The sequence below is a fragment of the Vombatus ursinus genome, unplaced genomic scaffold (genome assembly GCF_900497805.2).
Source record: "Vombatus ursinus unplaced genomic scaffold, bare-nosed wombat genome assembly UNPS02014812.1, whole genome shotgun sequence".
NCBI lineage: Eukaryota > Metazoa > Chordata > Mammalia > Diprotodontia > Vombatidae > Vombatus > Vombatus ursinus.
In genome coordinates, this window is record NW_020954590.1 from 45,652,692 (window position 1) to 45,677,370 (window position 24,679).

The 24,679-nt window shown below is 40.6% G+C and overlaps 1 protein-coding gene and 1 long non-coding RNA gene across 2 annotated transcripts; one reads left to right on the forward strand and one right to left on the reverse strand.

Annotated features, from left to right (window-relative positions):
- Positions 1-2,033: 2,033 nt before the first annotated feature.
- Positions 2,034-10,004, reverse strand: LOC114053682 (homeobox protein TGIF1-like). The gene is made up of 3 exons (XM_027876798.1): positions 9,568-10,004; positions 3,342-3,568; positions 2,034-2,619 (listed from the first exon to the last, which is right to left on the reverse strand). The coding sequence occupies exons 1-3, from the start codon at positions 9,581-9,583 to the stop codon at positions 2,119-2,121; spliced, it is 744 nt and encodes a 247-aa protein (XP_027732599.1). The 5' UTR covers positions 9,584-10,004; the 3' UTR covers positions 2,034-2,118.
- Positions 10,005-10,935: 931 nt separating this feature from the next.
- LOC114053683 lies at positions 10,936-18,171 on the forward strand. Its single transcript, XR_003570406.1, has 3 exons — positions 10,936-11,065; positions 13,296-13,415; positions 17,914-18,171. It is a non-coding gene; the product is annotated as an uncharacterized LOC114053683 (long non-coding RNA).
- Positions 18,172-24,679: the final 6,508 nt, after the last annotated feature.

Here is a 24,679-nt window from a genome sequence, read left to right on the forward strand (position 1 = left end):
CCTAGAGTGGGAACCTTAGGCAAGTCATTCCTTGAAGCTTGTTTGTTCATCTGTAAAATGGAGAAAATACCTGCCCTGCCTAACCCAGAGATTGTTGTGAAGATGATATGAGATAATGTCCTCAAACACTTGCTAGATGAGCAAGAAATTATAATCCTGAGAGTTGTCTACGTTCTTATGCATTCTAAGTTCTTTTTTTATCTTTCAAAAGAATTCACATTATTTTGCAACATGACAATCAGTAATCAAAAGAAAGAAGAAATTATATCAGACTCAGCTATCTTCTCTTTGGTCAAATTCCTCTTGGAATCTAACAGCTCAAGAAGAGTCCCAGAGTAGATTGTAACTCAGGGATTCTTAAAACGTTTTTGTATCATGATCCCCTTTGGCAGTCAATCCATGGATCACTTTGTCAGAATTTTTGGTTGTTGACATTCCCAATTGACGGAAATGCTAAATTTCAGTTAGAGGTTAGTGAAAATAAAGATGTAATTCCCCCCCAACCTCCACCCCATCCAAGTTTACCAACCTCCTGAAATCCATCCATCTACCCTAGGTTAAGAAGCTATGCTAGAGATGGGAGGGATGCAGTCAAGCACTTTCATGACCAAACAGCCCCATGTTATTTATGACTATAAAGAATGGGTTTTGGGAGGCAGCTTGGTAGCGCAGTGAATAGAGCACCAGCCCTGGAGTCAGTAAGACCTGACTTCAAATCTGGCCTCAGACACTTGCCATTTACTAGCTGTGTGACCCTGGGCAAGTCACTTAACCCCAGTCACCTCACCAAAAAGAAAAAAAAAAAAAAAAGAATGAGTTTTTGGTGATGATGAAGTAAATGAGTGAAAATGCCATTAGAGATTCCCTTTAGCCGTCCTAAGTTTTTCATCACAAAGCTGATGGCAATGTAACAATGTATGGTAATTTTAACCTTTGAAGATGGATAAGATAGGATTATAGGATAGCTAGAACTTCAATGTTTCTTTATTGCCTTAAGACACACTTTCAAGGTATTTTAGTTCATCTTTCTATGAGTTTAGTTTTGTGCTAAGTTCCATCTGTAAACATTGTACTGAAATGCACTAATCAATTAAGTATACTGTATTTTAAATCACAAGAGGCAGGTAGAAGACAGTGCCAGAAGTTAGCTTGCAAACTTGAAGCCTAAGTCACAACCAGGTGATACAGGGTGCTCATTTTTAAAAAATGGTTTCCAGAACAATTTGAAATGTTTAAAAATGTTCATGGCTGAGCACTAGACTAGTATTTGAATGGTAGAGCATTAGAGAAATTAGGATGCTAAAGGTTAACAAAATGATTACTTTTCAGCAGAAAAAGTTTTAAGCAAGACTCAACCCTATCAATACTAAATATATATCCGGTTTATGTACCCTGGTGTGGTCCCAGGTCCTTCAAAGAGTGAAAAATGATATATCTACATTTCTTTAATCCTGTTCACATGGGATACTCTATCTTTCAATGATATCCAAGTTCCTGCTTATTATTAGGAAGTGCTTCCTCAACAAAATACTCTGCAGTGCATCACTTTTAAAGAAAATATTTTATTACATCATGAAAAAGGCAACACCAATCAACTAGGTTCATACTTGCTTAAAAAAATTGAAAATTTCTTTAGTAGATAGTATGTCAGCATCCTGTTCCACATGGAATGAGAAGAAGACTATAGCTTTACTAAGTATTGCACAGTCTGAAAGAAATACCAACAAAAATAAAGGGAGAAGGTGGGAATAAGAAAAAAAAAATCACATGATCTTGGGAAACATCTCACATTATGAATAATCTACCAAGAAACATTAAAAAAAAGAAAACCCTTGTTTCTACAGTAGCTTTTAAGTTTACAGTTCTTGGAATGACTATATTCCATTGAAGACAAATCAGTAACAGGAAGCTTCATTTCAGCAATCCTTTGTGCAAATATTAATAAAAAAACATATATAAAATAATGCAGTCATTAGTCTTTTGTCATCACCCAGACAACCATAACAAACATTTTCTGAGAATTCTGCTGCTTGAAAAAAGGGTTAGGCCATCAGTTTTGCCTGAAGCTCCATCTCAGCTGCCCTTTTGAGGGCAACATCCACTAGGAGCTGAAATCCACTAAAATCTTGGTTGAGGTCTGGTGGGGTTGGGGGGGGGAGTGTTGAAAAGCCCACTCTGGGTATTTGCACTTGGTCCAGATTTACCCGTGTCCTCTGAGTACAGGAGAGAGGTGTCTGTGAAACCGTTGGCTGGTATCTGCTGCATGTCTGTGTTCTGTCCGACATTGACTGACGGGCACAGATGGAAAGGGGCATCTTTCAATGCAGTCACCGTGGTATGGCAAATCACTGAGGGCCGGGCCAATATGGATCCTGGGGATGGGGGCTTAGGAGACAGTGGTCTTCCTAAGGTCTGGTTTGGTCCAGTTGTACAGGCATGAAATGAGCTCTCATCTAAAGCTGGAATGAAGTTTTTGATGCCCATGGCTGACTCCACAGAGTTAGCTTCAGAAATCTTGGCCCCTCGGCGGGAAATAGTGTAGTGATTTGGATCCTTGCCATCTTTTCTCAGCATGTCAGGGAGGAGCCTGCGGCGTGCATTGATGAACCAGTTGCAGACCTGGGAAATATAACATCTTTTAATGTTTTTTACTTTTCTTTTGGAAGGTATGAAATGGTCCATTTAGATTTAAAAACTGTTTTAAGGGAGCAGACTCTAGCTAAGAGTCATTCTTCCAAAGTAAAAACAAAAAACAAAAAAGCCAAAACTTTCACCATTCTTCAAAAAGAAGAAACAAAAGTTGCCGGGTGTCTGAAAATGTTTTTTTTATAGAAAGAAGTTTACCTTTTAACTCTCCTGTATATTAACCTATTACCTATTGTTCCTGCATTTAGGTTAATAAACAACAGGAAAGTCTTTCCTCTATGAAAAGAGCCACTCCTCCCACAGTTACTGATTTTTCCCTGTTCAAATGACTATGTCAACAGACACAACATGAATTACCTCACTGAAATCTGTCCCTGTTTAAATATCAAACCAGTTTCCTGGGCAATAGAGGAAGGTCTAACCTCCTTTTCATATTTGCTGTATAAAGTAGTGTTCTCTCTTATGATATATCATTAAAGAAATTGTTACCTGATAAGATGATAAGTCTAAATAATCAGATTACCTTTCAACACTATAAATATTCTCTAATTTTAAAGAGGGGGGGACAGGAAAGAGAAAAGAACTATATATAAATAAATCATCACACAGGAACTCTTCAAAATGTCTTAAAACTATTCCAATAAACTTAACTCTTTGTGAGGTTTTGTTTTTGTTTCTTTTTTTTTTTTTTTTACCTGTAGTGTGGATAGGTGTGTTTGCTGAGATAGTAAAGCTTTTTCTTGCTCTGAAGGATAAGCATTAAACCGATGTTCATAGAGCCAGTCCCGGAGAATTTGTACAGATTCTTTGGGTAGATTACCCCGTCTTCTCCTTTTGCCTGAGCCTGCTGAAGAGGAAAGGTCCAGGGGAATATCCATGTTGTCATCATCCTCAGTCTCACTGCCTGATACTGGAACAACACCTATGAAAATACAAAACCCAAAAGTCATTAGTCCAAGTTAACTTAAGGTTCAACAAGATCAACTGTAGCAAGGGTTGTTTTTTTTTCCTTTTCCTTCAGCCACCAGAAGGCCTGTGCTACCTAAAATGATGTAAATCAAGTGAACTAAGGATAGTCCTCCCACTGACTAACAGACCATTAATACCAGGACCTTCGTCCCATGAAGATTTTACTTCACACATTCCTTTTAACTGGTGCCCAGAAAAACCTTTCATCTGCTGTGGCAGTTCAGACAAATTGCATCTAAAGTAAATATCATGCCACATGTTGCACAGGAAGGGCACTATAACGGTATTTGGCTAACAACTTTTTTTTTTTTAAGGACACAAATAAGGAAGGTGTGTGAGGCAAGTTGAAGGGGTGGAGTGTAAATCTAAGAGGTGTCCTGAAATACATTTTAAAATGCTAGCATATTACTCTCTCATTCCTTTGATTGCATCAGTTTTAAATGATAGTGAGTCATCCCTAAATACTCTATTGGTACTTGTGAGTTCAGATTTAAAGAACTAGAAATGCTTTATATACCCTAAGAAGGCATAGCCTTTCAATTTTATTCTAAGAGACATTTTATTGTTCCCTGAGCTTATATTCACATAAAGTTAATCATTATACCAAATTAATATCGTTGTCTTCTAAAGATGATTAGCTAGGAGAACTGGTTTCAATACACCTTTTTAGTTCCTGAAAATATTTTAAAAAGCACTTCCTCCTCCCCACTCCACCTCTGGCAGTCACATATAATTAATTTGGCAAAGCAGATCCCTCGTAATTGGGACCTAGTACATTCTATACATTAAATGAACATCATAAAATATTTTAATTTGGCCACCATGTTCAGTCTGAAGTTGTTCTAGGACAATGTAAACTAAACAATATAATTCCCAAAGAAAAATCTACTTTGGTTTTAAATACTTTAATCCCAACAGCAATTTTAGGAATTCACACACCACTGTAAAATCCAAACCACAGATAGGACTGGCTTCAATTAACACAATTCATTAAGTGGCACTTCAATTTAGGAACATACGTTTTTTACCCCCTCTACAATCATTTTCTTTAAACAACTCCATCCCTACAATTTGAATGTTTCTCCTGATCACTGCAGTTGTTAATTTTATCCCAGTCTGAAAGAGGAAAACTACCCTTTTCAAAAACACAGGACCTAATGAAAATCTTTTACAATTCGATAACAAGGACATAGTTCTTCTCAAAGTTAGTCAACTTGTTTCCCCCCCCAACAGATGAATATAATTAAACATTTTAGCATAATAAAACAAGAAAGCTACTCACTATTTTAAAAAGATTTGTTTATAAGATTCCACTTAATGCCTTTCTCAGTTAATTGACCACTGCTTTACTTTGACACACATATTTAGATTTGGACTGCAGGGGGCAGGAGGTGTTGAGAAAAGAAAAGGAAAAATGGTATCCAGGGAAGAGCCAGAGACCTCAGGAGACCGTCAAAGTAATGAAGGCTCTAACAAAGAAAAAGAACTGTGATTATGCAAATACATACGTTTGAGGAGAGACTCAAAGTTTAGCCAAAAGTTATAAACTCCATAACTATGTTATATCCTTGTGGACTTATTAAGAGAATTTAAATAAGTTGTCTTTCAGAAATGAATCCAAGTTATAGACTTTTATTAAATAGTTAAGAATGGAAACTTTTAGGAAGTATACTTCCATTTAAAAAAAAAGTGGATAAGAGTAATAAAGCAAACTCCTTGTTTAGGCTAGACATAAATTTCATATTGAGGAGGAAAACCATACTTGGTATTCAGCCCTGGCAATTAGTCAATTTGAGAAAGATAAGTCAGCAACTAAAAAATGTGAATAAAGCAGTTGCTTTAAATACTCACAAATCTGAAAAGGCAGTCTTTGGGGCTTATCACTATTATTGCCTTTTCCCTAAGAAACCAGCCATGAAGTGTGAAAATCTGCTTTTAGAGCAGTTGGTTCCTAACTGTAACTTGGTCATAACAAAGGGCAAGGGGAAAAAAAGCTCACCCTTTGATCTTACTCAGTTTGACAAGAAGCTTGATCCCTTCCCAATAGGTTAGTGACACTGACACAAAAGCAAGTTTCAGTTAAGCAACCCCAAACTGCCCTGAAAGACTTTCCTCCATCCTGAGTTCATTTAAATAAATGAATGACAGGCCTCTGAACTTAACAAATATTTCCAATATGTGCACAAAAGCTTCAGTAACAGGAAGTTGGGACTGGAGTTCCCTGACTACACCAGCTGATATGTGCAGGGCAGCATAACCACGTTTGCTGCTGTCAAGACTGTTTTCGTTGAAACCATGTCTATTGATTATGGCTCAGATCCGTTTTATTTTTCTTTGTTAGTCATTTCCTTTTGTAACAGATTAGGAAAAGTTTCCCAGAGATGACTTGTTTCCCATATATGAATTCATAGGTCATGATACTTAGTACAAAGGAACAGACTGCTTTTACTCTACCTACTTCCTTATTCTCAAAGGGTCAGAAGGACTTGTTACTTAGTATTTGACAAGGAGGCCCAAAGAGGCGAGATTAGCTCTTAGAATACTTAGATTCTCAAGATCAGTAGGATGACAACAAATGGAAAAAAAAAGGAAAAAAAAGAAAAAAAGAGACTTGTCAGTTGAACTAAAACTAAAGGAGTGGAAGGCAAAGAATCTAGACACGATAGTGATAAACCTAAAGGGAAAAAAGGTTAACCATTAATTTAATTAAGCAAAAGTTTGGATAGGAAAAGTTTCCTGTTAAGATGGTCTCCCTGGAGATACAATGGGAATCTTAACACCTGAGTCATCCAAACTGAACTGGGCTTGGCTGGCCCAAACAAAAAAGAATCTCTCAAGCAAGAACATAACACTGTCAAAAGGTAAGGATTAAAAGAACTACTGGAATTTTTCTAATCCGACCATCTACCTGTTTGCTTTAACCATTTTAAAAAGGGATTCTTTTGTAACAGTGTAAAATTTTTCAGAAGTACAATCCTCTAATTTGCAAATCAACGTATAATACTCCACTTCTCTGTGATTTGGTCCAAGTTACTTTTATTAAAGTGAGCTTTAAAAATATTTGACAGATAACTTTTATATTAAAACGACCACAAACCCATCCCACAGACCATGTCATTGGCAACAGTTGGCCTGAGAGATCCTTAAATCTTCCTGTAACACAGAATATGAAAACTGTTTCATCCCTCAAAGGTAGTTTTTACAAAGGGAAAGACGGAGGAGGGAGGAGAGAAGAGGAGGAAGAGAAGGGAGGGGCAGAAGAGAGGGAGGGAAGCAAGCAATCTAGCTTTTGTTCCTGGGTTCCACAGCCTGAACTTTAATCATCCCCCAAAGCAGTAAAATTTACCACAGCTCAAAGAGAATCCAAAAGAATTTTGGATTACAAGAAACCAGAAAAGATACGAAGAACTGAAACAGTGAAGTGTCCCTCAAATGCAATCTGCCAACCAAACCTTAACCAAAATAAAAAGAAAAGAAAAAAGAAAAAAACCTTTGTCCTAACATCAACCATCAATAGTCTCATTTCCCCCACATGAACTCTAAACCAGTGACCTTCTTCCTATAATCTCAAAGTTTCCCCCTCCAACATGTCACCTTTCATTGTTTGCATTATTTCAGTGCTGAATAACCAGAACTTCAGCTCACAAGACCGATTACCAAACACTCACACTAATCATATCAGCATTTTCACACACTCAATTCTTTATTATAAGTGGAGAGGGGGAAGGGGGAGGGACCAGGAAGAATGCGGGAACCAGGGGGGAAGAATGCGGGGGCAGGGGGAAGGCGCTGGGAGGGCGTTAGAAGTTTCCAACGAAGTTGGGTATTTCGACAGTCCCTACCCCGAGGCACAGCCCGAACAATGGGACGGGCAGAAGGCGGAAATCTACTCATTGAGAGGAAGGGAACACGAATGGATCTTTTAAAGGAACACACACAATAAAATAATAAAAAGGGGGGGCAACAACCCCTAACTTAAGTCAATTCCGCCGAAGTGGGCTAAGTAACTGCCAAACAGGGACGAGCCCACCCGACGGGGAGACCTCCTCTCACTTCAGGGACGTCTCGGACGCCATTCCCAGAGCGTGCGTTGGGAAACCGTCGCGTTATCACCAATCAATGAATTCAATGAACCACCTTATGAATGCCGCAGCCTGGGGAGGGGAGGGGGGGTGAGGGGAGACCCAAGCCGCTTTTAGCCTAATCGTGGACGTTACATTCCCCTCCGGGCTTCCAGGATAAAGTTGGGCGGGGGGGAGGGGGGAGTACGGGCGACCTTCACCAAAGGTTTCAAAGTCTCTGAGTAAACTAACAGAACCCTCGGGTAGGGGACTCGGGAGGAAGAACCCAACGCCTCGTGGCGTTCCATTCCAACAACATTCTATCTCGTAACGTATACTACGCGCACCCCCCTCCCCCGCGGGGAGGCTGCCCCAAGCCCTCTCCGGGCATTACCAGTCTGAAAGAATGTGGAGTTCAAAAAAAAAAAAAAAAAAAGCCATCCCTCGAGGAAGTTGGTGAGCATGCGCAGTAGGAGGCTTCCCACCTCGCTTTGGAACATTTGCTTCAGGACTCGATTAACTTATGTTTTGAACCCCTCACATAAATCACAACGGAAAATTCAGCTCCAGCTTCAGCAAGCCGAGAGCCAAGCTTTTTTGCGTTCCTCCAGGACTTGAGGGGGAACCACTACCCCCCCCACTCCCTCACCAACGAATTTTAAAGTTGGGTGTTTTCTAAAGACAGGTTGATGCCAAGTTTCAATTTTTAAAAACTTCCATGGCGCTTTTATGGAAACAATCACAGACCCTAACTGGGGCACTTACAAGGAGACCTGCCTGTCAAAATGGAAGAGCAGTCTAAAACATTCTTTTAAAAAAGGGAGGGGGGCAGTTTTCGTGACATTTTAAATTCTTCCCTTCTCCAATTTAACCCTTTTAAAAATTCGCCCCTCCCCAAATTGGGAAGCTTTTAAAAAATCCAACCTTTCATGCCAGGAATAGTTTTTTTTTCTTTTTTGGGGGGGGTTACATACAGTATGTTGTATACTAAAGCTAGTATAATCACAAAAAAGAAATATCACATTTCCATGAGGGGAGGAAGTTAGTATATAGTATACAGAAGTTAGTTTAATGACAAAAAGAAATATTACATTTCAATGGGTGGGAGTTAGTATGCAGTATACAGTATACAGAAGGTAGTGTAATTAAAAAAAAAGAAATATCACATTTCAGTGAGGGGGGTGGGGGCAGAATAGTCCCACCCCAAGCTCTGAGTGAGAGCCCTTCAAGCCTAAGTTTCAAACAAAGACTCAGTGGATCCTGCCATCCAGGGTGCTCCCACTCCAAACAGAGACGACTTTGTTTGGCTGGAGCCTCTCGTTTTGAAAGTTAAGAAATAAAAGTCTCATCACGGGTTAAGAAACGGGGTGAAGTTTGCCTCGGAAAGGCAGAGGGTAGGGGTCGCGAGTGGAGGGGGGAAGGAAAGCTCGGGCTCGCGTTTTCAAAAAAGCATGGGGGTGGTGGGGCAGACAATGAAACTTTGAGGAGCACAAACAAGGCAGTTGAGCGTGCTTCTTGACAACGTGCCAGCAGCATGGAGAAACCAGTCTCTAAACAACAGCCCCTCGTGTTGTGTCTAGAAGTGAAACATCAACCAACTGCCATTGTAGACCGGACCTCAACAAAGAAGAAAAAAAAAAAAAGGACCCAGGACTCCTGGGATGGGGTAGGAGTGGTGGTGGTGGGGGCACTTTTAGGGGGAAAAAAATAAAGTAACCCAAAAGTCCTGGCAGCTTATTACTAGTTCACACAGCCCTAACTGCCCAAGCACGTCCCCTCCGGCCCCCCCCCCAAAAAGTGAGCCACACACAGTTGAATGGGGATACGGACAAACATCCACACAATCACACATACACAAGCACACGGGGAGCCGAACGCACGCTACACTTACCTTTCTTAGTTTTCATTCTTGATTTCTACTTCCACCAGGCGGAAATAATTCTCTTTCTGAATGCCCAGGGAGAAGGAGAGCCAGGGGTGGGATTTCTTTCTGTCTTTCTTTTTTCCTTTTTTTCCTCCTGCCTCGTTCAGAACTGTCTCCCCCGTAACTTGCGGACGGTGGTGGGGGGATTGCTCCGGCCGTTAGGACTACGCAAGGCGCTACAATCCCAGGCGCCTCGGAGTTGGAGGGGATTCAACTGACACTTTGAGCTTCCCTGCTCCCTGGAAGTAGGGTTGGGGGCTCGTCCCCTTCCCAATCCGACCTCCCTTCCCCACTTTCGTTCTTTGTTCTTTCCCTCCGGCTTCGGTGCTCCACAGCGCCTTAAGCCCCAGCCTGTCAGAGTGAGAAAGGGAAGGGGAGAAGGTACAGGAGGTCCTTCCTCCACCCCCAACTTCTCCCCCTCAATAGCTCGCACCCCCCCCTTTACTCTCCACCCCCCCCAACACACACCCGCACCTTCTAGCAATGAGTAAGTGAGAGTAAGCGAGAGCAGCAGCCCCGACCGCCCCAGCACTCGCTGCCTCTTTCCTCCTCCCTAGCTGCTGTCACTCTGACAGATAGATACAAGAGAAAAGAGGGGGAGGGGAAGGGGGGAGGGCACAGGAGTAAAAGGGGAGGAGAGGAAAGAAAAGAAACCAAACCCTTCCCCGCTTGTTCAGTCCCAGGGACCCGCATCACTGGCACCGTGGCGATGGTGACCAAGCATCCAGTCAGGAGAGGAGCCCTCCCCCACTTTTTTTGCCTTTCTTCCTTTGGCAGACTCCCCTTTGATCATTAAACTGGAAGAGGGTGTTTTTTTTTTAAGGGTGCCCCCTCCTCTTTCCTCTTCCCTCCCCTAGAAGGAAAATACTTTTTTTTTTTTTTTGACAGCTACCTTTAACTTAGCTCTCCCAGTGGCAGCGGACTGAGCTCTACGTAAGGCTGACTGTGAATGGAGTGGGGGTGGGAGGAGAGAAGGGAAAGTATTCTGCAGGGTGAGAGGACGCACTGCTTGCTTACTGAATCAGCTTCTACCCTTTACCCCAGTCCTGGGCTCTCGCCGCTTCTCCTTTTTTTCCTCCATCAGTGCTCTTCCAACAAAACTACACTACTTAGGGGAAGTAGATAAGAGGAGACCCACACAGCAAACGGCGATCGCCTCCCGTCAGTCCTCCGCGGTTGCTAGCCCTGGACAAGGATTGCAAGGCAGTTTCGAAATCCCGAGCACGCTGGAGACAGACACTCTGTCATGCCCACATGCTCTTTAAACGTCTCTGCGTGTGTATGTTTGTGCGCGCGCGCGCGCTTTGCATGTCCTGATTCAACTCGGCCGCAGTAGCTGCTGCAGCAGCAGAAGCGCTGACTCTTCCTCCCCACAACCAACCTTCGCCAGCGCCCCCCCCCCCCCGGGGCAGCTGCTGCCTTTATGGGAAACGGGCGAAAACATCGTGGCTGCTCATCTGGTTCGGTAAACAGTTCCTACTTTTAGGACTTACAACCCTGCATGGGTACCCCCTCCTTCTCTCCCGGTATTTCAAACAGAAACTAGCCATTAAGTAAACACATGTTCCTGTGAGTTTATTTTGGTTGAGAGTTATGAGGACTCCAACAGGAGGTCCTTGATGAAATTACCCTTTTAAATACCAGATGCTGTTTTTGCTGATTTCAAGAAATGCATGCCCACCCACTCTATTCTCCCCTCCCCCATTTCCTCGGGATTTGGTTTTCCCTAATATATATTATATGCATATGTTCTTTTTTTTTTCTGAAGCAAACCTGTCACATGTCATAGTAATACTTTCCCCATTGCTTAAACAAACACGCAAATAAATCGCCCAGTAGAGACGTAAGCTGTCCAGATCCGCCTCCGGTTTAAAGTACTGGGGTGTTTTTGTTTGGGGTTAGGCCCACTAGGATGCTGGCTGCACACGCTCCGTGGAAATAAGGTTAAGTCCGTGGAGGTCTCATGCAAGCCCCCGCCCCCCAAAAAAGTCTTAAGACCTCTGTTTTAGATTTGATGTATAAATTAAAGACAGTACCCACCCTTGGGCAAAGGGAAAGACCACGAGGATGCGTCAAGGACAGAGTTTAAAAATCAAGGGTGGCATTTCAATTACAGGACTTTAAATGAACAAGCAAAGCTTCACTCTTAAGTCAGGAACCTTTTTCCCCTCTTTCCTGTGGGCTCCAGGCTGCTGAGCACATAAGGGAACACTCACAACCAAAGCAGCACAAGGGAAAAACAACATGGTCTTAAAAAAAAAAAAACGAACACACAACGTGGAACCTACATTGTAACTCTTTATGTAGTAGAGTTCCTTCCATTGCCCTGGCTAGAGATAAAACAGCTGTTGTATCTTGAATGAGGGACAGATGTGGGGCGGGAAGGTGGGGGTGGGGGAAGACTGTAGAATAATGCAAGTTAACCAGTCGTTGGCGCATTCTGCTTTCCTCTGTTAGTGGTTTTCTTTTTTATTTAATTTAAAGGGTTGTTTGTTGCTGGGATTGGTGGCTCATATCCGGCTAGGAGTGCTAAGCGCATGGGGAAGGGTTGAGGAGGAGGGGTGGAGGAAAGAAAGAGAAAGGAGGAGGAGGCCGGCAGTGAGCAGTGACGTGAGGCCCAGCCCAACCAGACATACTGACTCAACAGTCTGAATGGCAGGGAGGCCTTGGCTTGTACAGTTGTTACTGAGGAGATGTTTTGTTTTGTAACTTCGAAAGCTGCTTCGGCTGCCCTGGGCAGCTTTCGAAGTTACCAAACAAAATAGCACTTCGGGCTCCTTTAACCCTCTCCAGACCCTCCCTGCCTGCGACAAAAAAAGAACCCAACAAACATTGCTTTAGTCTCTAGCCACGGGGTGGTTCTCCTTATTTTCACCCAACTATCTTGTTTCATATTCTTTAAGATTTTTTAATCGCTGGTTCTCCAGTAGCTGCTGGGAAAGTAGAACTGAGTTTCTAGATCTGCCCAAGCTTGAAAGCAAAGACAAAAACCGAAAGGCCACACATACATAGAGGGAGGGGGCTCAGAAACTCCACCAAACTAAGATGGAAAAAAAAAAAGTCAGGCTTTAGTACTTAACCTTTGCCGGGGGTGGGTGGGTGGTGGGCGCTTTTCAACCCACTCTTAACCATTGTACTGCGGTGAGCCTGCTAACACACACACCTTTTCTCTAGCTAATCAAGTCTAGTTGATAATTAAATCAGGCCAAATGCTGGGGAAGAGAAAAGCTTATAAATCTGGTAGGCCTTGCTGCCCTGGCCCAAGCCAATCTATGTCTGTCCCCTCCCCAAATCTTACAGCCTAAAAAGATTTGTGCCCAAAATATGGGAGCCTAACCCTGGAACAGAATTGATTTGTTAGTGTACATTTAGGAGTTCCCTAGGGCAAATGAAACTAGACCCTTGGGAGAGAAAACTTAAAGCACCAAATAGGTGGAATTTAAAAATTTATTGGGTACGTTTGAGGGATGTTGGGGGAGGAAGGAATAAATGTGTAGAAAAGTGTAGTAATTTACCTAATGGGAGATTACTTCTGAATATTGTGTGGCTTCTTAATGACCACCAAACAATGCTACTTTTCCCAGTAAGTAGTTTTAGAGATGTTATTTAAAAATTGGACTGATGTGGAGAGTGTTGGAGGAAGTGGTTGATAAATGCTTAATTCTGTGTTCTTACCATTATTTCTTTTCCCCTAGGCACATATATTTCTACTTATCTACTGATGCTGCCTCAAGGCCAAGAAAAGAAACAGTTGTTTAAAGCTGAGTTACTACAGTGCTTTCTGTGCAGTCTTTAATAACTGAAAACTCACAGAGGTAAATTAGTAAAGGCAGATAAGTAGAAATAGGTATAGATAGGCCACTATGGGAGTTTTTCTGTAAGAGGTTTGAAAGAACTGGAAAAACACTTACTGATAAATTATTAAAATAGTTTTCTTTTTTGGAATTCCAAGTTAGAGAAGTATTCCAACACAGTGCATAAAATGGTGAATTGAACTAGATGACCCCAAAAGTCTCTTCCAGCTCTAGTCCCCTTCTATGATTTTGGGACCTGGAGTGAAGCCCAGCATCCTCGGGAATTCCTACAGAACCTCCCTCTAAGGGGAGTGGATCAAAAGCACTCTAGGAAATCCATACATTCTTAGGGCTGTTTAGGATGGTGAGGACCAGCAGGCACAGGGTGGGTAAAAGAGAGTGGAGATGAGTTTACGTAGCAAAACTTTTTCTCAGCATTACCGGAATCATCTTTCCACCTCTTGTACTAAATAGCATTTGTTCCCTCATCACCATTACTTTTTAAAAACCCCAGGTCCCTTATCTGCCCCTCCCTCTATTAGCAGATCTTTCTAAATCTTCTCTCCCCCAGTGATATTTAGAAAATGATAACGTATTGAGTAATATTATTACATCTCAACTGCTTAAAAGTCCTTTCCAGCTTTTTCTAAGGGTGGAGAGAAGACAGATGAGAGCTGCTGAGAGGATATGTGGAGCACGGAGAGATACAGCATATTTATTCCCTCAGAAGAGATGCAGAATATTTGTAACCACTGCCTCCTCAGTTCTTTGAAATCAGAGTCACCCCTTCTCACAGTCTTTCAATAGGTTCTGTTCCGGCCTGTCTGCCTTTAGTTTAGTGTCCTGTGAGACTGCTTGTTGAATTGAATTGAATTAAATTGACATCAAAGTTGTTATTCTGATAGCCGTCCTGAATAAAGGGAGCTAAAAGTGAAATGTGGGTGTTAGGAATAGAGTAAGACTGTACTGGGCAAGGTTGCAGTGTCCATTTGTAATAACGTATAACCCAGAGGCCTAATTTGAATTCCGAGGGCCCTAATTAATGGAAAAGGGATACAATGATGTTTGGAGCAGTGGGCTGGGTTGAAATCAAGAGTTGGGTTTTAGTCAGATTTACTTCGAATGGCTGTGTGGGCTTAGGCAAATCACTCAACCTCAGTTTCCTCACCTCCAATGTTATGGAGTTGGGTTTTGGGAAAGCAAATTGGAATTGTGTAAGTATTGCTAAATTGTTCAGACCCCTTGACCCAGAGGTTATAATAATAGCTAGCATATTAACTAAGTCTTTTAAAGTGCATTACATATGTTATCTCGTTTGAAACTTGAAACAATTTTGTGAGGTAGATGCAATTATTATTCTTATTTTAGAGACTAGTAAATTAGCCTAGGGTCACAAAACTAATAAGCATCTGAGGTAGAATTCAAACTCGGGTCTTCCTGACTCTATTCACTGCGCCCTCTAGTGACCCATGTTAGATTCTGTCTGTTTATATTGTATCTCTATTCGAGTAACTTATCAGCATGAAGACTCATAATTGCAAAAATATTCATATCATTATTTGTAATTAAAAAACCTCAAAGCATATGCCCAGTGATTAAGGAGTGACTGAACATATGATTGTGTGTGAGTGTGATGGAATATCACTGCAATATTGAGCAATGACAAATATGAAGCATGGGAACCTTTATGAAATGAAACAGTGAAGAAAACCAAAGAAAGTAATATACGCAGTGATTAAGAGAGCAGTATATACAAATACATACAGTTTTCATGGACAGGCAACAACACTGTAGTCAAATACAACAGTCAGTAGTAGTATTATACTGTCAAAGTTAAAGATACAGCCTTACTTTCTGTTAACAATTGATAAACTTAACTCTTTCAGGGACTGCATCTTCTGAGGACTGACTTCTTTTATTTATTTTTATTTTTTTAAATTAATTTATTTTCCCCCAGTTACATGTAAAAACAGTTTTTAACATTCGTTTACAAAACTTACAAAACTTTTTTTTACAAAAATTTGAGTTCCAAATTTTCTCCTTTGCTCCCTCCCCATCCCACCCTACCCCTATTGAGAAGACAAGCAATTCAATATAGGTTATACATATGTAGTTATGCTAAAGATATCTGTAATAGTCATGTTGTGAAAGAAAACATAGATAAAAAAAACTCAAGAAAAGTAAAGCAAGTGAAAAAAAATATGCTTCAATCTGTATTCAGACACCATCAGTTATTTCTCTGGGGACAGAGAGCATTTTTCATCATAAGTCCTTCAGAGTTGGAGGACTGACTTCTTTCCCTTAAAAGAGAACTAATTTGAGTGTTTTTGGGGAATTGTTTGTCAAAACAATATTTATAAATGTTTCGAAATTTAAAATAAAATGAGTGGGAATTGTCTTCTTTATCAAAACAGTATTTATAAATGTTTGAAAATTTAAAATAAAACGAGAGGGTTGGACCAGATGATCTCTAAGGAATAAAGATTTCTGTAACTCTAAAATTCTATAAATTTAAGCATAGTTTACTCCTGTGAAGTTATAAATAGTATTAAAGGGCAATTGTCCTTTATACTTCTGGCTACCAGAAAAAGCGTACTTGTTCCCTGAACATTTGATCACTATTACCTGCCCCATCCTTTTAGCTCTTTTTAAAATCTTCCCAAAGGAAATCCAGGTTATCTATAGCCATATGAAAAAATGCTTCAAATTAGTCATAAGTAGAGTACTTCAAATTAAAGCAACTCTTAAGTTTCTATTTCATACCTATCAGATTGGAAAAGGTGATTAAAAAATGGAAAATGACATGTTGGAGAGGCTGTGAGAAAAAAGGCACATTATTGCACTGGTGGTAGAGCTGTGAATTGATTGGTACAGCCGTTCTGGAAAGCAATTTGGAACCATGCCCCAAAAGTTACTAACTTGTGCATATGTCAAGACTAATATTAGGCCTGTAATCCAAAGAGATGAAAGAAAGATGAGAAGGTCTCCTACATGCAAAAATATTTATGGTAGTTCCTTTTGTAGTGGGAAAGAACTGGTAATTAAAGGGACTCCCATCTATTAGGAAGAAGCTGAACAAATTTTTGTGAATATAATAGAACACTATTATGCTGTAAGAGATGATGAAATGGTTACAGAGAAACCTGGGGAGACCTGAAGGCCCTAATGTAGAATGAAATAAGCATAACCAGGTGAAGAATTTGTATCGTAACAATATTGCAAAAACAGACGAGTTGTGAAAGACTTAAGAGCTCTGATCAGCAAAATGATCAGCTGTGACTCCAAGGGTCTGATGATGAAGAATGCTGTCTGCCTTCCAAAAACAAGGTGATGGATTTACATCCAGAATGAGGTACATTTTTGGACATGTCCCATATGTGAATTTGTTTTGTTTAGCCACACATATTTCTCATAGGGGCTTTTTGTTTGTTTTTTCATTTGGGAAAGAAAAAACTAGATGATAATTTAAAAAATTAATGTTAGTCAAATAATTAAAATCTTCCTAGCCCAATTATCATATCTCTTCCCTGCTTAGGAACAGCCTTCAGGAAGTTTATATTGAATTATGACCATTCTCTCTCTGTGAACTGATTTCCTCTCATATGTAATAACCTGTCAAGGATTTTACTCTGTTTACATGCTTTAGACAATCAGATTCTTGATTTCTATTCCAGTACTCAGTACCTTTGTCCTCTATTAATTCCATTAGTTATTGTCTCACTTTCTCTATTTGTATCTCCTGCCTTAGCTCTGTTTGTATCTCCTGCCTTAGCAGACAATATGCACTTATATGTGTGTTTTTCACCATCATCAATTAGCAAGGGTTCTTGATTCTTGAGGGCTATTCTGGAAGCAGAGCTGTACCCAGGATTTTTTGTACCCCAATCTAGCATCACAAATTCCAGGGTAGGCATGATGGGGGAGAGGTTCAAACTGAGAGGCCACATCAGGGAGGATGCTACTTCCCCCAATTCAGTTGACTGTATTAGTTAATTTGACCCTATTTTAAGTAATGGTTCTGGATAAGCAGGTGCTCAGGGCAGTTATTTGCTTACACTTGACATCTGAGAAGTTTGGTTATCATGAGGCAGGAAGGAGTGGAATGATAATACAATCAGTCCACAAGTTTTTATTAAGCCTACTGTGCACTGGACACCAGGGATTTAGAAAAAAGAAAAAAGAAAGAAACAGTCATTGCCCTTAAGAGTGTCTGTGCTGTCGGGCTGTAATGCTTTAAACGTATTTTAAGAGAGGGGCCTGAAAGAGGGCTTTAAAGCCTCTTCCCCTTCAAAAAATTTTTTTGCCAAGGTGTTAAAATTGAAAGGGATTTTAGGGATTATTTAGGTTAGGGGTTCTTAACTTGATATAGGTGAACTTATCTTTTAAAATACTTTGCTAACTTTCAATATAATTGGTTTCATTTGTAATCCTGTAAATTTTATTTTATACATTTACATTGAGGTTTCACCATGACATGGTTAAAAATCCCTCATCTAGGCTAATTTTTTTGTTTTTACAGGTAGGTGGCCACACAGTGGGTAGAATGTTGGGCTTGGAGCCGGGAAGACCTGAATTTGAATCCTGCCTCAGACGCTAGCTGCTCAACCCTGAGCAGGTCAGGGTTATCTCTCAGTCCCATTTGTCTTCAGCTGGCAGATGTAATAATACCTTACGTAATAATACTTTATGTTATGAGAATCAAATGAGCTAACAACTTATAAAACAATTTACAGGCCTCAAATACTAGTTATTTTAATAATTATTACAGAGACTATTAGTTCTGGGGAAAGTACAGTAGCAAATCAGTAAACACTTATTAAGCACTTTCTCTGTGCCAGGCACAGTGCTAAGTCCTGGGACACAAAGAAAGTCAACCAAAACCAAATAAAGAGGAGGCAACATGCAAACAACTGTGTACAAATAAGGTCTATACTGGAGACAATCAACAGAGGACGTCACCAGCGGAAAGCGGGATCGGGAAAGGCTTCTTGAAGAAGGTGGGATCTGAGGTGGAGAAGAGCTGATCTCTCTTGAATTGTAGGGCCATATCATCCATCATAAAATTTTGATCATGAAGGACCTTAGAAAGTATTTAAAGCGATCTCTTCAATTTACCCATGAGGAGGATGAAGCCCATGGAGATGAAATGCTTCACCCAAGGTAATATTGGCAATGAGTGGAGATTCAAATTCATGTCCTAACTTCAAATCTAATTCACCATCATTTACTGCTTAACCTTTTGCCATTTGGCTTCCACCCCCATTGCTCTACTAATACTGTACTCTGGAAAGTCACTTCCAAATTGCAGAGTTCAATGACTCTTCCTTGGTCCTTGTTCTCCTTTATTTCTTTGAAACATTTAACCCTGTTGCCCACTACCACATTTGGAAACTCTTCCCGTGGATTATACTACACTGTTCTAGTTCTTTTTTTTTTTTTAATCTCTCTGAATTTCTCTTGGCCCTCATCTCTTTCAAGGCACTTCTCCTTTAATTTTATTTTTCTAATTCCCATCATCCTTCAAGGCCCTGCTAAAATGCAATACTCTTCAAGCTACCTTTTCTTGCCTCCAGGTGGAAATAATCTCTTCTTCTCAAAAGTGTCTCACCCTACTTCCGCAACAGCATCTGGAGAATAAGATGCGGTCAAGTTGCTCCCCCAGCAGGAGCCCACTACCCTCACCATCCTGTTCCCAGCTACAAATAGTATAATTCCCTCCCTTTCCTCTCTTCCCCCCCCACTTCCCTTTTTCCTTGGAAGAGGAGACAAACTGTCAAAGACCCTATAAATTTCCTGCCTTAGGGCAAATTTCTCTCCTTTGAGAAAATCCCCAGACTAATGGTTTCCCTGCCCTAGTTCCAGCTCTGGCCAGAAAAACCTAGGGATCCTACCTAACTAAAAAAGACTTTGATCGTAAGTCTGTAAAGTGCTTTCCAAGGACCAGCTATAATGAAATTTGGGCAGGCCTATTGCTCTAAGTTAGATACTGGTGATAATTGTTTTGGGGCCATGGCATCTCATGAAAACTATCCATTAAGTCCAGAGGAGTTATATTTTGTATATTTTAGATAAAATCACAGAAATTTTGAAGTATTAAAGTCACATTTTTTAAATTCAATTTATACTATATTAATTTCTACTTATTGAGAGGAAGGCATAGCACAAGTGAATAGAGTGCTTGCCTTGAAGTTAAAATGACCTAGATTTACTTACTATCTGTGTCTGATACATACTGGCTGTGTGACTTTGCAGCTAGTCACTTAACCTCTTAGTGCCCCCATGAAACTTGATATAACTAGAAGTTATAGAGCAAATGCTGATTAAGATGAGTGGAAGGAATTTCTTCATCAAAACCTCCCTGTAAAGATGATGTCAAAATCCAGTTCAAAAAAAAATTCTATTTATTAACAAAGATTACTACCAATTCTCTCTACTCTAAGCTCTCCCCAGAGCTCCAGTTCCATTCCTATCTGTCTGCTAGATAATTCCCTGCTGAAACTCAAACAACATTCCCCAAACTGAATTTGTCTTCTCCCTAAAACCTAACCTCCTCTTAACTTCTCCATTCCAGCTTTCCAGTTCCCCGGGCTGATAGCTTTGGGGTCATCTTGACTCTTCTCTTTTCCGCTTTCCCTCCCTCTAGCCAGTCGCTAAGTCCTGTGAATTCTACCTCTGTATCTCCCATTCAGCCTCAGTTTTCATCTCTCACTCTTCAGGTCCTGATCTCTTTTATTCCCCTTAAAGTACTGGGAGAAGTTGCCTCATTGGTGTGTCTGTCTTTGTTTTCTTCCCTCTCTAAATCTGTCCTTTGATAAAGTAACCTAATAAAGCACCAAACTGATCATCTCACTCCTCTATTAAAAATCCTGCTTTCCCCATAGCCTGCAAAACAAAGCCGAAACTTCTGATCCTGACAATCGAGGCAATCAACTGTCCGACTTCAACCTTTGTTTCCAATTTTATCTCACGCACTTCCCTTCCTGTATGATGTGTTAAGCCAAACTGGACTTATAGTCTGTTTACTCTCCCTAGGCTGTCTTCTCCTATCTCCGTGCCTTTGCTCTTACCATCACTCGTGCCTAGGATGAACCCTTCTTCCTAATCCAGCTTCATCTATAAAGTCCTTCCTTTTCTTCAGAGCCCATTTCAAGTGCCACCTCCTCCTTGAAGCCTTTTCTGTCATTCCCTCCCCAACCCCCTACTCCTATTTCCATAGTGAAAGTTATCTCCCCTAAGCTTTGCCTGGCCCTCTCCTTTACACTTATCTCACAGTGTTCCTTGGATCATAGTTATTTGTGTATGTACCTTTAACCCTTTTAGAATGTAAGATGCTAAATAAAATAAAAGGATTTCGTTGGCACCTCAAAAAAAAAGTAAGATGCTTGAGAAGAGAATCTATCACATTGTTATTATCTCTTTAACTTCTTTGCACCTTCAATTTCATAAACTATAATATAGAATGATAGTTTTTTTAAGCAAGTGGTATGACATGGAGATGTATGATTTCATATAGAATCCCTTGTGTGTCCCTTTTGGATGTTAAGTTCAAAATTATATATATATATATATTTAAATTAATTTATTTTTAGTTTTCAACATTCACTTCCACAAGATCTTGAGTTCCAAATTTTCTCCCCATCTCTCCCCTCCCCCCACCCCAAGATGGCATGCGTTGTGAATACCCCTTCCCCTGATCTGCTGTCCCTTCTGTCACCCCTGCCTTCTCTTATCCCCTCCTCCTTCTATTTTCCAGCAGAGCAGGATAGATTTCTATACCCCATTGCCTGTGTATTTTATTTCCCAGTTGCATGTAAAAACTATTTTTAACATTTGGTTTTAAAACTTTGGATTCCAAAGTCTCTCCCTTCCTCCCTCCCCACCCACCCTCATTGAGAAGGCAAGCAACTTGATATAAGTTATACCTGTGCAGTCATGCAAAACACTTCCATAATAGCCATGTTGTGAAAAACTAACTATATTTCTCTTCATCCTATCCCACCCCCCATTTATTCTATTCTCTCCTTTGACCCTGTCCCTCCTCAAGTGTTTGCTTCTGATTACCCCCTCCCCCAATTTGCCCTCCCTTCTATTATCCCCCCTTCTCTTATCTCCTTGCCTCCTATTTTCCTGTAGGGAGATAGATTTCCATACCCAATTAAGTGTGTATGGTATTCCCTCCCTAAGCCGAATTCGATGAGAGTAAGATTCATTTATTCCCTCTGACCTCCCCCCTCTTCTCCTCTACTGTAAAAGCCTTTTCTTGTCTGTTTTATGTGAAATAATTTACCCCATTCTACCTCTCCCTTTCTCCTTCTCCCAGTATAATCCTCTCTCACCTCTTAATTTTCTTTTTTAGATATCATCCCTTCATATTCAACTCACCCTGTGCCCTCTGTCTATATATATTCCCTTCTACTACCCTAATACTGAGAAAGGTCTCATGAGTTACAAATATCTTTCCATGTAGTAAAGTAAACAGTTCAACTTTAATAAGTCCCTTATGATTTCTCTTTCCTGTTTACCTTTTTATGCTTTTCTTGATTATTGTATTTGAAAGTCAAATTTTATATTCAGCTCTGGTCTTTTCATTAAGAATACTTGAAATTCCTCTATTTCAGTGAATGTCGATTTTTCCCCCTAAAGGATTATACTCAGTTTTGCAGGGTAAGTGATTCTTAGTTGTAATCCTAGTTCCTTTGACCTTCAGAATATTATATTCCAAGCCCTCTGGTCCCTTAATGTAGAAGCTGCTAAATCTTGTGTTATCCTGATTGTGTTTCCACAATACTTGAATTGATTCTTTCTGACAGCTTGCAATATTTTCTCCTTGACCTGGGAACTCTGGAATTTGGCTACAATATTCCTAGGAGTTTTCCTTTGGGGATCTCTTTCAGGAGGTGATTGGTGGATTCTTTCAATTTCTATTTTGCCCTCTGGTTCTAAAATATCAGGGCAATTTTCCTTAATAATTTCTGGAAAGATGATGTCTAAGCTCTTTTTTTGATCATGGCGTTCAGGTAGGCCAATAATTTTTAAATTATCTTTCCTGCATCTATTTTCCAGGTCAATTGTTTTTCCAATGAGATATTTCATATTGTTTTCTATTTTTTTCATTCTTTTGGTTTTGTTTTATAATGTCTTGATTTCTCATAAAGTCATTAGCTTCCATTTGCTCCCTTCTAATTTTTAAGGACTTATTTTCTTCAGTGACCTTTTGGACCTCCTTTTCCATTTGGCCAATTCTGCTTTTTAAGGCATTCTTCTCCTGATTGTCTTTTTGGACCTCTTTTGTCATTTGGGTTAGTCTATTTTTTAAGGTGGTATTCTCTTCATTATTTTTTTGTGTCTCCTTTAGCAAGCTGTTGACTTGTTTTTCATGATTTTCTTGCATCACTGTCATTCCTCTTCCCAGTTTTTCTTCTACTTCTCTTACTTGCTTCTCAAGATCTTTTTTGAGCTATTCCATCACCTGAGACCAATTCATATTTTTCTTGGAGGCTTTGGATGTAAGAGCTTTGACTTTGTTTTCTTCTTCTGGTTGTATGTTTTGATCTTCTTTGTCACCAAAATAAAATTCTGTTGTCTGAGGTTTTTTGTTTTTTTCCCCACTGTTTGCTCATATTCTCTTGACTTTTACTTGACTTTTAAACTCTTTGTTAAGGTAGGGCTCTGCTCTCAGTGTGGAGGGTGTACTGTCCCAAGCTTCTTGCAGCTATTTTTAGAGATACTTCTAGGGACCTGTAAATTTTCAGTTCTTTCAAGGTGGTATGATCAAAGGCAAGGTTGTTTACTTCTTTCCTGGCCCGTGCTCTAGTCTGTAAGTGACCACAAGCACTCTTTTCTGCCTTGGCATTGTGAGGAGGATTTTTTCTCCACTGCCATCACAAGCTCCACCTTGCCAGTGCTTCTCCTTGCCCCAGGACCACCATCCCAGACTTTGATCCAGATCCAAGCATAAGCAAAGCAAGAGAATCCTGCCTCAGCACCAGCAAAGAGATCCCTGCAATCCCCCTCTGATCAGCTGCTAGATCTTACCTCTGTCTGTGGGCCCAGAGCTCCAGAAGCAGCTGCTGCCCCAGAGCTGTGCTATGACTGGGGCTAGGACCAAGCTCCTCTCTCACCACTGTCTTACAGACCTTTCCTATGGACCTGCTAAGTTGTCTTTGCTGTTTGTGGGTTGAGAAGTCTGGAAACTGCCACAGCTCCCCTTGATTCAGTCCGCTGAGGCCTGGTCTTTGTTTGCTCGGTCCACACTGAACTGCACTCCCCTCCCAGTCTGGTGCAACAGACCTTTCCCATCAACCATCCAGGTTGTCTTGGGCTGCACATTTGTTTCATTCTGTCTTTTTGTGGGTTCTGCTGCTCTAGAATTTGTTTAGAGCCATTTTTGACAGGTATTTGGAGGGGTTTGGGGGAGAGCTTAAGCTAGTCACTGCTTTCCCTCTGCAATCTTGGCTCTGCCCAAAAATGTATTTTTTGGGGGAAAAAAAAAAGAGCCCTGTTGTTGTCTACACACATAAAACTAATCAGGACGCCCAGAACAAACCATCAAAAGTATCAGGAGTCTTCTGTAGCTGAAGAAGAGCTGCTCAGCCAACAAGCTCTTACCCAGTTCGAAGTGTGCCGACATGTATCCATTTTTAATCAGTAGTTTTCTATTACCTACGTCTGATGCTTTCTGTTTAAAAAGTCTGTATTCCCGTAGTCAAAGGAAGGCTCGCTGTGCTGCTTCTCTCTGTGCAGGAGGTAAAGCTTGTTCCTGACACAGCCCCGTGTGATTTCTGAATGGTTCCCGGTGTTCGATGGAGTCGTTTCCTTATCATCTAGGTACCAGAAGGGAGACTGATGACAGGACCCCAGGAGGTAGAACACTGGTGAGCATGCTTTTGTACTGTAATTCCAGTTGATTCTTCCAGTCCTGTGGAAACCTCTTACCTGTTAAATTTATCAAGAACAGTTTAATAGGTTCCCCTTTTAGGGTCCCTGTTAGGTATAGGAAGAAGCTTTTCCAGGTTACTGGGTCTGGATTCCCAAAGGGGACCCCCAAAATTGATTGTATAATCATTATGGGCCCCAATCCTCTAGATTTTTAATGAAATAAAATTTTTATATTTAGCATATCCCCAGTACAGTTTCCCCCTTGAAATCCTGAAATTTTTAAACACCTCCCTAAATATTTGCAAATACATCACTCTGGACAGATGAAGATGTGGGTTTTGTGGGAGGCTGAATCAGAGAAATGAAAGCAACAAAGCATGATCATTAGCTTTCAAGATAATGAAGAG